This window comes from Copidosoma floridanum, unplaced genomic scaffold (assembly GCF_036245765.1).
Source record: "Copidosoma floridanum isolate Cflo_tuat_1 unplaced genomic scaffold, Cflo_Japanese_pri ptg000013l, whole genome shotgun sequence".
NCBI lineage: Eukaryota > Metazoa > Arthropoda > Insecta > Hymenoptera > Encyrtidae > Copidosoma > Copidosoma floridanum.
In genome coordinates, this window is record NW_028321890.1 from 30,741,133 (window position 1) to 30,755,102 (window position 13,970).

At 42.3% G+C, this 13,970-nt stretch overlaps 2 protein-coding genes across 2 annotated transcripts; one reads left to right on the plus strand and one right to left on the minus strand.

Moving 5' to 3' along the window:
• Positions 1-4,099: 4,099 nt before the first annotated feature.
• Archease (protein archease) lies at positions 4,100-6,390 on the minus strand. Its single transcript, XM_014354941.2, has 4 exons — positions 6,167-6,390; positions 5,963-5,987; positions 5,433-5,637; positions 4,100-4,657 (listed from the first exon to the last, which is right to left on the minus strand). Exons 1-4 carry the CDS (start codon positions 6,297-6,299, stop codon positions 4,472-4,474), a joined length of 549 nt encoding a protein of 182 aa, XP_014210427.2. The 5' UTR covers positions 6,300-6,390; the 3' UTR covers positions 4,100-4,471.
• Positions 6,391-11,316: 4,926 nt separating this feature from the next.
• LOC106640771 (protein takeout) lies at positions 11,317-13,665 on the plus strand. The gene is made up of 5 exons (XM_089591415.1): positions 11,317-11,442; positions 12,413-12,505; positions 12,590-12,856; positions 12,999-13,160; positions 13,315-13,665. Exons 1-5 carry the CDS (start codon positions 11,361-11,363, stop codon positions 13,464-13,466), a joined length of 756 nt encoding a protein of 251 aa, XP_089447541.1. The 5' UTR covers positions 11,317-11,360; the 3' UTR covers positions 13,467-13,665.
• Positions 13,666-13,970: the final 305 nt, after the last annotated feature.

Below are 13,970 nucleotides of genomic sequence, written 5' to 3' on the forward strand. Positions count from 1 at the left end.
TTTGCAGCTTTTACATTTTCTTCCGCATCACCGGCTGGCTTCTCCTCGATGCTGCAAGTATTCAATCCCAGCCACGGCTCGTGCAGCTTCGACGTACCTCTTCGTCCGGCCCAACAGCAGCGTGTTTTCGCAACGCGACGACGACGAAGAAAACGTATGTGTACACACGCGAGCACACGGATTTAAAGGGGCTCCCAACGTTAAAGGAAGCAAAACGAGACGCAAAGAGTTGGCGTGATAGAGAAGACCGAGAAAGCGAGAGAGAAAGAAGGAGAGAACAAACGGGTTCTCTCAGTCAGCGGCGCCTTGGTACGGACTCCATTTTCTGATGTTGTGCAGTTGTATATATACTCGTATCACAGTTTTCTATCAAAAATACGAGCTCGAAGCACCTCCTGGGGCCAGCTGATGCTGGAACGCTTAGCGCACGTTCCGTTCCCAGCTTTCTGTGACAGCCTCTTCGATTACAGGCCTGGAGCACTCGGTCGGGGCCTGCACAGCTGCCCAAGGGCTCAGCGATGTGGCCCGGGAGTCAACTTTGTAATACCTAGAGCTTCCTATAGTACCTGGGGAAACTCTCCTGCTGATCGCCAACACCAGAGAGCAGCCAGCAGAGAGAAAGCGAGTTGTGGCAGAGTAGCGCCACGAGGCCGGCTCGTGAGCTTCTCCGCTGCTATATACGTGTATTTACGCCCGCATATATATATGCGCACTCGATTCGCTCAGTCTTTTCCACTGCACTCGCTGGGGCTTTTAATCCCGAGATGGTACAGAGGCTAACTTGAATGTGTGCTAGCTTTGGCACTATGGCTGGCAGCTTGCGAATAGTTTATCCTTAAACGGCCTAAAATCGAAGGTGGAGGTGGAGGTGTCGGTGGTGATGACCGCGGCAGCGGTGGCGGGGGCTGCTGCTCGCTACTATCGTCGTCGTAGGTGGCGCACCGGCACTGGCCATCTGCTGGCCACTCGGACAACCGAAGCTGCGCGCCAAAAGTTGCGCTCGTATTTCCCGCTCCCAAGGCTTGCCAACCCCTGCTGTCGTCTATCTCTTTCTTTCCTTGCCCCCTCTCTCTCACTCTTCTGTTGCAACACAATCTAATCCCCTCCGTCTATTGCTGGCTTCTTCTGTTCCCACGGGAAGACTCTCCCACAGAGACAATGACAATAGTCAGCTGCTGTCGTGGCTGTCCAGGTGGCCAATCAGCAGGTTCCAAGGTTACTTATAGCACGACGCGTAACGGCTACAGTAGCGTCGTAGTGCAAAAGCTACGCATAACTGCCATACAGAGCTCGGGGCTGGTGGTGCACTAGGAGGCAGGTATAGAGAACTCGCTCATGCTCACGCGACATTGGAATAGAAATGTTGATACGTTGAGTGCTCCTATTGCGACAGCAAGTTCGTGCTCATTGTGGTCGAGATATGGGTAGTAGGTATGGCCGGTATGGGTACCTAATACCTACTGTATAATTCAATGCACTGCTGTTCGAACACTGACACATCCACAAACACTTTCCCCAAGTTTCAGAAAAAAAGAGATCGGGGGGGGGGGAATCGATAGTAATTTTTTAATATCGTAAGCTGGTGTGCAACCACGTATAAGTAGGTTTTCAAGGCAAACTTTCCCGAAGGGAGACGATGGCGATGCCCGATGGCTGCATGTCTGTAGAGCGCGCGAACTCGCGGGAGAGGGAGGAAAGGGGGACACAGTGTGTGTATACGTACACATAAACGAGCCCCCACTTTTTTACTTGATGTGTGTGTGCGTGCGATGATGTACAATGTTTGTTACTTTTAACTGGGCTTGCCGTACGTTACACTGCTCTCAGCACACTAAACAACCGCCCGGTTTGTCGACGCACTGCCTGCGATCACTGGCTGGCCGCCCTTCCCTGACTTCCCTCTCGCTCTATACTGTTCTCGACGTTGGCGCGCGCCTTGCATGTGCACTTCGCATGCAGCAGCGCACAAGTTTTTGGTTCGCCCAACAAAACTATATACATATATAGCTGTTGTTGCTGCTGCTACCCTCTGCTTTTCTATCCTTCTCTATCGCCCATTCGAGGCGACGTGGCTCGGGTATTTGTACTTCTTTTCTCTCTCCCTCTGGTCATATACTTATATGAGCTACGTTTGAAGCACTGAAATTGAAGTTATGGCAAACACTAAAGGCAACGAAGCTGCGCTAACTCCACCGATGCCAGCGCTGCGACAGCACGACATACATCTAGGTATAATATGGAATATGAAGGGTAGCAGCAGCAGAGAGGGAGAGTCCAGGCTTGGTTTTTTCGAGGAGATGATTCAACAATTTAGTAGACTGTAAAGATATAATTATGTACAATACATTTTGTAGGAAAGGAAAAGGGGAGTATTTATTTCTATGATTTATTCATTATTTTCGTGTGCCTTTAATCGGTATTATTTATTTTTACTTCATTTTTCCGTGCACTTTGCGCATAGCAACGGATGGTTGATTTTCACCGTATTTATTGTTTTTGACGCCTCCGAAAGAGGTTTTACACCCTTTTTGTGGTATTTTTATCATCGCGTGATAATACAAACAAATATATGTATAAATGTGTATACGCTATACACACACGGTGTACTTTTATTGTAGTGTGCGCATTCAATCGTGTGCGTACAATCAACGATACGCGCAAAAAGGTCTAGAGAAATAGACATAAATTGAGAGGAAACGAGACAAATGATCCTGGTAGGTATTTAGCATCAAGAAGAAAATTCACAGGGGAAGATAAAAAAGATAGAGAAGGAAAAAAAGTTCTCGCTTGCGAACGTTTCAACAAAAATTCGGCATTATCTCAAGATTGGAAGTATATGCTGGGCTGTGTAGATGCCACGAGCATTGGACTACAGTTCTTTCGTTTGATTTTTACCTGCGACCATTCGTTTCACTCTTTCCTCAAAGATTTGTCCAACGTTGTAGATGTAAAAAGACGGTAGACAGAGGCAATGACGCATGCAAAAGTATTCTAAAATCGAGAGTGTAATTAGGATTGGATCGGCAAGAAAAGTTTTAAAGTTAAAACTCTTTCGGCTCGCATGAAATAAATAAAAGTTCGGGAGTATGATTTTTTTTCCCGCTTACGTACGTGGCAAAGCTGAATAATAAATTTTTTCCCGACTTTCAGATGATGGCGCACACTGTACAGGAAAAGAGAAGAGTGATTTGAAACGTGATGTTTCTCAAGTTTTTTCTTTGTAAGTACCAGCAAACGTTGCATACACAATCTATATAACGTGAATTAAATGCATTAAACAAATTTTTTTAAATGTCACTAAAAATTTAATTTTTACCTCGGACAAAGCAACTAATCCCCCGTGTACTCACGAAATAAGGGCTTTCCAAGCTTTGTAAGTATTTTTAACGTTATACATGTTTGTCATCGTTGTATAAGTATTTCAGCAGTTTCTCTTTATTTTAGACAATTCTGTACCAACGTCGTTTAAATATTTATAGCGATACTTATCAGCCGTCGCAATACGACTATTACAAGCCCGCATGTAAACAACATTTAGGGCCATGCGTTCCTTTGAGGACGCGCATCGCATCATTACTTAATTTCTCGTAGCTGTAAATAGGCATTTTACATTTGTGTTCTTAATTTTAAGATTAAAAAAAGAAGAATACACGCTGGTTCGCTTTTACGTTCGGAGGAGTCTTAACAAAAGTGTACCTAACTTTAGAAGAAAAAAAAATCATACAGGTCTATGGAGTCTTAGGTGTACATCATAAAATAATACATACATTCTAGAGAAAGAGAGACCGAGATGTCGTCTCGAAAGAGAGTTAACGCACAGCCGGAAGGAGGAGAAAGAGTGCATGTATAGGTGCGTGTGCATGTGCGACGGGAACCGAATGCGGTGTGGATATAGGTATGTGCAAAAAACGCAAGAGAAACGCGACGCCTCGGAAATAAAAGCACTCGGAGTCGTCGTCGCGGGCGCCGAGGCGCGGGCAGCCGCATCTGACTCCCGGGGCCCGACTTTGGAATGAGAAGAGAGAAAGAAGGGGAGAAAAAATAAGCACAAGGGGCGAAGGAAGAGAAGAGGAGGAGGAGGGGACAGGGGTCCGCTACGTTTTTTTTTTTGTTTTTTTTCCTAACGTATTTATTTGAAGCGCGTTCTTCTCTCGTGTACAGGGCGCACAATAGAATTGTACACGGCTGCTTCACCCTCTTTCTTAAGCGGTACGGTAACTTCAACGGGGGCTGTTTCTTACAACCATACCTACCACCCCTCCTCGTCCTTCTCCCCGTCGTTTTCGGCGAAAGAGGGTCATTTAACAGTATACGCACGACTCTGCACTGGCTCTTTCAATACCATTGCACGATTTGTATATAAATATATATCTGTATATTACACGCATATATATGCTGTAGTACAGGGCACTGAAGTCTGTCTGGGCATTTTCTCTCTTTTTTTTCTGCATGTACTTGTATGTAACGATGATCATATGTCGACGATGACGAAGAGCTCGGGCCGCTCGACTTCCGGCCTGTCGTGGATCTGCATGGCTGAGTAGGTGATGGCCTTCACCTCGGCGCCCTGTGTGTGCTTCCCGATTTGGAACTCCTCGCCAGCCGCCCTTGCCTTTATCCGGAAGTTTTCCTGGTCAAACTCTAGAATTTTGACCCGCTGATTTCGATCGAGAACACAAAAAATTACCCTCACTGTAACATTTACTGAGATTCTTTAGTATTTTTCTTTTGCTTATTTTTTTCTCCGTTTTTTGGAATAGAGTGATTTTTTTTTTTTTACTACCTGAACGCGTTTATTTTCACAATGACTCGTAAGCTTAGTGTATTGTGGCATTATTTAATTTTCATTTTATCATTGGGTGACACTACAAAAGTTATGCAACGTCACTTCACTCAATAGGCATTTAGTTTACACCATCTTACCGACTGCTAGCCACGGTAATGCGAAGTAATTTTTCCAGGTATCGCGTTATAAACATTATGTCTAAACGATAGAAATGTCTATTATAATTAGAAATTTGAACAATAAAACTGAGTTTAAATTCATGATTTTGGATTTTTGCAACTTTTGTTACAAAACCATTATTTTTCCTTGTGTGCTAACGTTTAAATTTTCCGATGACGTAAATAATTAAAAGATAATCTAGTTTGATCATAAATTTCCATACTTTCGAGCTTCTGTTGATAGCACTGTATCAGCAGATAAGTAAAAAACGTTCTTCTTACATTACATCATATGATATTTGAATCAACACTGTAATTGTTACTTTTACTTTTTATTGTGATTTTTCATTCATACTAATATTTACACTAATGTGCTAAACGCAATATGTAAAAACGTAACTGCAAAACAATCAAGAAACGAAAAAAAAAGGAGCCGATAAAATGTACAAAGAAAAAAAACAAAAAAAAAAAAAAAACACTAAACTTACCCTTGGCACAAGATACGGTTCAGCAGAGAACATAAACAGAAGCTCATCTAAAAAGTGATAGAGCAGACCCATCATATCTTCACCCTGAGCTTCCACGTGGAAGACTTGCTTCACCTCGACGCGCTCCAACTCCGTCATGTAGTTGAACATCGCCAGGGCGCACTGCTCGAACGCCTCCTGCATGGTATCGCCCCATGCGTGCAACCTGTAAATTCAAAGCACAGAGCCATTGGTAGGTAATCAAGTTACCGATCTAATTAAATATTTCACAATTTCAACAAAACATTCATTCAAGCGTAGGCCGCAGTCTCGTGCAGTCTTCAAAAAACCACCAGCTCAGAGAGAGCGAGCTTTGTAGGTTAAGTCGATGCCCCTAACCTCATTTAAACGGATTATTCACCACTTCATCATCACCCATCCTTAATACTAAACTGTCTATTCTAGGGAGCTTGCAAACACCTCGGGAAAGCTCCTCGAGCAACCCATCTCGAACGAGATTTGTCCTGCCCAACGCTAGCGTTTACACTTACTGGACGTCAGCCGTGTGGTCCAGATCTGCAAGAGAAGGAGAAAAAAAACAACGTGAGCAAGAAAAAATGCAACTTTTGGCAAAGCATGTTAAGCAGGGGGCATGTTCTGTGGCGTTATTTATCCCCAAAAGGAAGCAAAAACAAATGTGGCACGCGAGTCTCCGTTGCGGCTCGGTTGTATTGCTACAATCACATCGTACTCACACTCGTATTTGCAGGGTACGATGAAAAAGTCGTCCTCGCAGATCTCCTCGTTTGCATCGTTTTCCATAATCACGTTCAAACGGCAAGTTAACAATGTTAACGATTCCAAATACCTGTGCGAGCACTTGACCATGTATATAGCGCAACTGTGTGCAACTGCGTGTTTTGCTCTGTATAGTCTGCTACGCGTCCACGTGAATCGGGCCGAATCAGCTGATCCCAGCTCGCCGGATCAATGGAGTGGTAGTACTGCTGTAGTAGTGGTGTGGCGGCCAGATGGCAGCACACTCCATTAGCACGCCGGCTGTTGATTCGGTCGCTGTCAGTTAAAAAATATATATATATGGCGTGTGTTCGTGCGAGTGAGAGAGACAGCACTGTACATGTGTTAACTGCTGCTCGCGCGCTTTTTTTTCCGGCTACGGTTACCAGCCTGCACGCACATCATCAGCTGCAGCTGCCGGCTACCAACCTGATCGACTGCGGGCTTTGGGGGTTGAATGTAACTTATCGTTTCTTGCTTATACATGAGCAAGGCGTTATTTTTTTACACAATCTTTTTCAATTTCTGAAAGTAAAAAAGTTTTGCGCTGGTTTTAATCGTGAGGAAAACACTTGATATTCAACGTTGTATTTTTCTAATATCTATTTATCAAATAGTTATCTCAAGTTATACATTTTAGTAGTTTTAATGAGTTTTTTTTAAATTTAAAATTACATGAAAATTAAAAAAAAAAAAAAAAACAATAAACAATACGTACAAGTACACGTACCTAACAAGTTTAATATGGATTTTTTACTATATTGTTCGCTTTTTTATGTTTACTAAAATAAATTTTTATTTTCGATATCTGATCGTTTGAAAATTTTGCATGTATTGCATTACGAATTAAAACACAATGGGAAATATGTAAAATCCGGCCTCTTTTTTGCGTTATACATGAAATTATGATTACATTAAAATAAAAACGATCCATCACCCGCTGATATTTCCATTGGTAAAGTATATCTGTTACTCATGAAAGTCCAATGAAATCGATCGAAATGAAAATTTATGTTAGACAGCAACAAATGATGCTTTACCGTTACTCGCGTTTTCAAATACGTATACTGTTGCAACAGAAATTCAAGATGACTTAATATTCTTGCTTAATGAAAATTGAAAAAAATTCGCGTCGTTTTTTTTATTTATTTAATTTTTTTTTGCAGTATAACGTTTTGCAAGCGGGCATGCCTCTTTTATGCATTGGAACGAACTCAAATTCTATATAAAGAGCAAGTTGTTGAAATTTTCCCCTCCTTTCGTACATTTGAGAAAACCAGCAAGATATTTTTTATGTACGTATTAGGTATATTTACATTCCAAGTACTTTTTCATACAGCATTCGTGACTCGTCCGCCACGCACAGTCATCCTATCCGGCAACTTTTCATTCAAAAGACGCATGCAAGTATACAATCAAACGCGGAAATTTCCGTGTGTCGAAAAAAAAAAAAAAAAAATCAAGTCACACACGGTGTGCACGTGAGGGATCCTTTATACATAGTACAGGTACGTAGTATCACTGCACGTTGAACATTAGCGTCCGTGCAGTCGCGTATAGTTGAAAGAGACACAAGTATCGGCAAAAAAAAGAACAGATAATATCTGATTATCTTATTTGTCATGGAATGAGCGCGCGCGAGGGAGCATCTCAATAAAGGGCTCGTCACGCGTAGGTATACTCTGCCAAACGCCTCCTTTTTCTCTTTCTCTCGTTGCAAGTGCGGACAAAAGGAGCGATGCCTTGCCGCAGAAGCCGAGGGTAGGTGAAAAAAATGCCGAGCAGAGAAATTCGTGCAAAGAATGAAAGAGAGAGAGACTCGTCGTCCTTAGCGCGTTGTGGAAAAGTGTGTCAGCGCAGGCAGAGCGCGGCGCGAGAGTCACCTCACCTGCCGCTGTTGTAGCTGTTTGCTGTCTTCTTTTTTTTTCCATTTGCTAATACTTACACGCGTACTTGCCTGCGTCGCTCTTACCGATATATCTATACGCACGTGCATAAATGGGCTCTGTTTTTTTAGTGCATGTATATGTGTGTAATTGGGCGTGGGACTTTGCAATGACGGAAGAGGAACAGCGGGTTAGATGGGCGGGGATAAAAAATAAATATTACCGATCTCTCGACCTTGACGATTCGTATTTTTTCGTTGCTCGGCTATCGATGCCCTCGCGATATCGCAATTCTACTCCTAAAGTGGCCGTTTGTCTACTTGGCTCTCGATTTTGCGATCTGTCAGTATACACATGTATATATATGTATAGCCAATGGTTACCCGAGCGGATGAAACGTATTCGTAAAAAACCTGTTTTCCAGCAAACAGCCTCAATCTTCTTTTAGCTCAGCTTTTACATAAACTTACGACGTACACGCAAGCTGCTGTTTTTTTTTTTTTTTTTTTTTTTTTTTGCAATCACAAATTCTAAGTGTTATATGTGACATAGTAAAAAAAAACCATATATATACATGTGCTGGGTCACCGCGAGGTATGATCTCTTTTTCAAGGTGCTTTTTGACAAATAAACCTTTTTTTTTTTTCTTCCTCTGATTTCGAGTCGCGGCAAGATGTTTTCAAAAACAACGAAAATATGACAACTGCTACGTACGTGATCATTGGACTATGAAAATTTCTAGAATTACGAAGACCCATCCAAGATTTTAATCAACATTCTGTACTATTTATCGCGAAGTAACCCAAAAGCCTCAATTGACAATCATCATTTGACAACACCTCAATAACCGTGTCAATTAAAACAGCAATATATTAAGAAAAGGCCTGATTCTCGTTTCACGTGCACGAATACCCATATTGTACCGATCGACCAGCTCCTTTTCCTCGGGATAAGATTGTACATACCCACATACGCAACCTTATTTCAATGTCAGCTGTTGTGATTGTTCTTTTTTTTTTTTTATTTTTTTTTTTATTACCACCCAACCCGATGAAATAAATTAGTCGACAAGATGCAACGAGAGAGGGAGAAGAAGAAAAAAGGTGTCAGCCGTTCTCTCCCTCTACACAACGATATGTATATATATTCACAGCATCCGTTATCATTGTTATGCGAAAAAAAAAGGTGCGCGTATAACGAGAACTTTGTAATTTATAGGTATATACGTGCCACACGCGTGAATATACAGATCGATCGTCCCGATGACATCACGGCCAACCTGTTGCCCTTTTCTTCGCACACCTAACAATGATAATACCATATATATACGTATACGGTGTGACGGTCGATCGACATGGGATCGAAAGAAACAATGTGCGCGCTGAGCTCGATAAAAAAAATGCTCATTACTACCCGTGGGGGGGGGGAGGAAAGGCAGCTCTCCTATGCATCGTACATACATCATATAAAAAAGCAAGTCCCCCCCTCTCGTAAGGATTATCGAGGAATCGGTATATTGTATGCGAGCGCACCTTGTGACACACGCACTGGCTGGGCTTTTACAAGCCCCATTTCCCATTGGCGCGCATCGGGCGAGTGTAATATATCTCTGATTTATTCTCGCTTTGCCGGCACCGCGTAAACGCCCGCCGGCGACGACAAGGGCAGCACCTCCCGTGGCAGTGCAACAATGGGATTCCTCGTTCGTTGCATAATTAATGCCAAAGAGCACGTATGAAATTGCACGTATGAGTGTACTTATGAAAGTTGGCTCGGTGTCTTCGCGCCTTTGAACGAACCAGGGGGTTGTAAAAACGATGGATTTGCGTGTATACCCATCGCAGACTCATGTGTATAGGCGAGAAAAAAAAAAAAAAAAAAAATACATGACTACAGGTGGTGCCAAAAGATAAATTTGCGTCGAGTTGTTGGACGATAATACAATCACGTGTGGATACACGGTGTGTATTTTGATAATCGCGTTGTACTAAGTTTCATTCAAGTTTATCGGGCGATAGAGCTTTCTTTTGTATTATCAACAATCTTTTGTTGCGGTTTATTTGTAAATGAGTAGGCATGTGTACGTGATCAATAATATAACTACTGTTTTTTTTTTTTGTACTCCGAAGGTAAACAAGTACTTGAAGTTTTATGGTTGCAAACTATACTTATTCATCAGGTGTACCTATATACATCTTATACATAAATACGCACACGAGCTCACTTCTGGTGAATCATGTATAAGAGATGGAAAATATATACATATATTCTATAAACATCGTACATATACTTACCATGTATTTTTGTTGTTTTTGTTAATATGTTAAAAAAAAAATGGATATGTTTTTTTTTTGGACTCATACGATTACATTTTTCTTACTCTTTAGAGAAGACGTCTTTTCGCGGTAATTTTATACATATATATGTATATCTTTTTTTTTTTTAATAATCTCACTGCATCTGAAGTATTCCGATATCACTGATTAGCGAAAGACGCCGTCGCGCAATAAATTGCATCGCGCTCGTTAGCTTTGCTTGGATACAACAAAAAACTCAACAGATTTTTTTTTTTTTTTTTTTTTGTACTGGTTTCACTGACCTTAAACGTGAAAATCAGTTTAAGAAACATTTTAGGTAGATAAAAGTGTCCGATCGTAAAAGTGACGATTTTTCCTCGGAAAAGTTTCAAAAAGAAAAAAAAAACTTTCCGTTCGAGATGATAGTGCCCTTTACCCTTCGTGTCAAAATATTGTGATTGAATATATTCCACATTCCATATAGCAAGGGAAGCCTTGAACATCGAGCAAGTGCACGAGAAGGAGTTGACGTGTGACTTTTCTTTACACGGTTACATAGTATACATAATATATGTATATATATACTTGGACGCATCAATACCCAACGCACAAGCCTATGCGTCCATCTCTTTTTCTGCACGTGCATTAATGACATGCAATTTTGCAACGACTCATATAGCAAGTCTCGGCACCACCACCACCGGCGATTCGCAAGGAGTTAGCTGCTCCGTCGTGTAACTATTACACAGATGTGCACGTACGTATATTTTACCTATGTACATACACTGGTACATGGTATAGATAGGCAAGCGAGTCCTTGGAGCGGGAAACTATATAAAGAGAGCGTTTAATTGGCCGATGGGGCATAGCATTTCCGAACGTGCCAAAGTGTGTTTCGCTTGTATATACGTACATATACATATACGTATATATATATTTATTTTATTTATTACGCATCGATTGACACCATGTCGTCGTCGGGGCTGATCTGCGCCCTCGTTTGCGCCCTTCTCGTCGCCCACGCGACCTGCCTCGAGGAAGTGCAACTGCGTGAGTTTCGGTCTTTCTTTCTTTCTTTCTTTCTGCTGTCCTGAAAATCTGTACGAGTCGAGACCCCAACTGTTGAAATCGGCGCAGTTTTTTCTCTTCTTTTTCTCACATCCCATGACAATCGTTTTATTATTATCATCCTCGAATATATAACCACTGATTAGTGTTCAATCAAAATAAGCACAATACAATTGCGTTCACCAAAGGGGTAACTTTTTTTTTTTTTTTTTTTTTTTTTAATCTTTCGCCATTAACGATTACCCGGATTACGTTGGAAGCGGGTATTTCACGACCGCGCTATAGGTGCTCCGATTTATCGATCATCGTTTAGAAATCATAACGACGCGGTTGAAGGTTTCGCGCTCGGCTTTACGACATCCACGCATTTCCACAAAGATTCGTATCGAATGGAATTAATGCTCCGCGTTTTGTACACGACACCCAGAGATTGAATGGAATTATCATACGCGCATTAATATGGAGGAAAACGCGCTTGTTACGAAAGATATATTTAAATACCTTTTTTTTTTTCATCAACTTTATTCATTTGTCACGCAAAGCGTCAATCGTGCAAGATAATACCAGTTGAAATCCATAGACTTGCGCGTTTTTTTTTTGTTTTTTACTAAAGCTCGTCGAATAAACAGGTATTGAAATCAAGTTCAAAGAGAAAAAAAATAGTAGATGCGCCGAGATGACACGTATTATCCATAATTGCACCCCTCCCGCGGCGTGCAATCTTACAGTACAGTTGAAATTTCGGTCGTGTCCCCCGTATAATCACACACAGCGATGCAAAGTTATGATTGCATGTGCCGGGCCGTTCTCCGAAACGCGAAACTGCATTTTGTGGGCAGCCGAGGATTTTTCGGTACAGCGCGACAGGAAAAGCTCATCGGAAATTTAACCCGAGTGCAGGTGTAGTCGATTTAGTTGAACTAATCGATGAAATAATTGTTGTCACCCGTAGCGAGGAGCTTCAAGATCTGCAAGCGCGACACCCCGGACTACTCCTCGTGCCTACGACTGGCCATCCAAGAGACATGGATGCCCATCATCAAAGGTATAACACGAACTTAACTCCACCAAAGGACTTACCGTTAGATCAGGTGTGCGATGTATAGCCTTGTTCGCGTGGGTATTGCAGGTATTCCCGAGCTGGGGCTTCCGGTGATGGACCCGTACTACATCGACTTCATGGAGCACGAGTACGAGTCCGGTGACATAGCCGGGAGACTCGTCCTGCGCAACACCACGACCTACGGATTGGCCAAGACGCGCTTCTTGGCTGTGAGGCCGAGCTTCACCGGGGACCGCGTAAACCTGGAGGTGGACATCGAGATACCCAAGGTCTTCATCGACGGGTTTTACAAGGCCGAGGGCGCTATCGGGCCGTACAAGATCGGCGGGAAGGGTAGGTTATTTCAACCGATTTTTTCGTATCGATAACGAGAGTCATTGCGATACACACCGACCGTATTTGGACACGATTCCGGGAGATGTTCAGCTCGAGATCGGTATCGCGTGTAATTTGTTTAATTTACTTTTTTCTACAGGTTACTTCAACGTCAGTATGGAGGGAATCAGCGCTACCTGGGGCATCGAGGGTCGAGTCAACGAGTACGACAGGCTCGTCGTCGAGCACTTCCACGTTTTCCCCGAGGTTGAGTCGATGAAGGTCTACTTTACCGATCTCTTCAACGGCGACGAGGCACTCAGTAAGTTCTATTGAATTTGTTTTTTTTTGTTTAATCTTCATTGCCGTCGCGCTGATTGGACGCGATTGAAAGAAAAAGTTTCGTTACTTTTTTTCTCCCCCGATCTCGCGCAATCGCGTGTAAAGCGCTCGGTGCGTGTGTTTTTTCGTTGCAGACAAAATGGCCCTGACCTTCGTCAACGAGTACTGGCAGGTTATCTACAAGAGCATGCTGCCCATCGTGGAGAAGGAATGGGACCACCACCTCGCCTACTTCGTCAACGACAAGTTCTTCTCCAAGATCCCGGCCTCGAAGCTGTTCCCCTGAACGACCGCCTCGTCCATTTTTTCAAAAATATTTTTTTAGCAGTTGGTCGGAAAAAAAGAAAAAAAAAAAAAAAAAAAAAAAGTTATTTTTGACGTAGAACATGTATTGAACAGTAGGAGGAAGAAGCGAGCCGTATGGAGCCAAACACCAAAAAACACAACCGTCCGAGATAGTATACATAGGCGTGAAGACAAACGAGTCAGTTGCGTTCGGTATAATTCGATACGAGGATATGCCAGTATTGTGTGTGTAAATATAGAAATAAATAATAACAATGATGATTATAATGACAATAAAAGAAAAAATATTACAACCCTATGAAAAATCCTTGTACACATTCCTATATAATATGTACAAGCGCTGCAATCGTTCGACACAAACATGTAGAAAGTTTTCTCGCAAACTTTCATCTTTGCCGTGACGGTGAACTTGGAAAGTCAAGGCTTCTAATGACGACTTTCGCCTCAACCTTTCGTGACTTGTAGAACATTTTTTTTTTTTTTT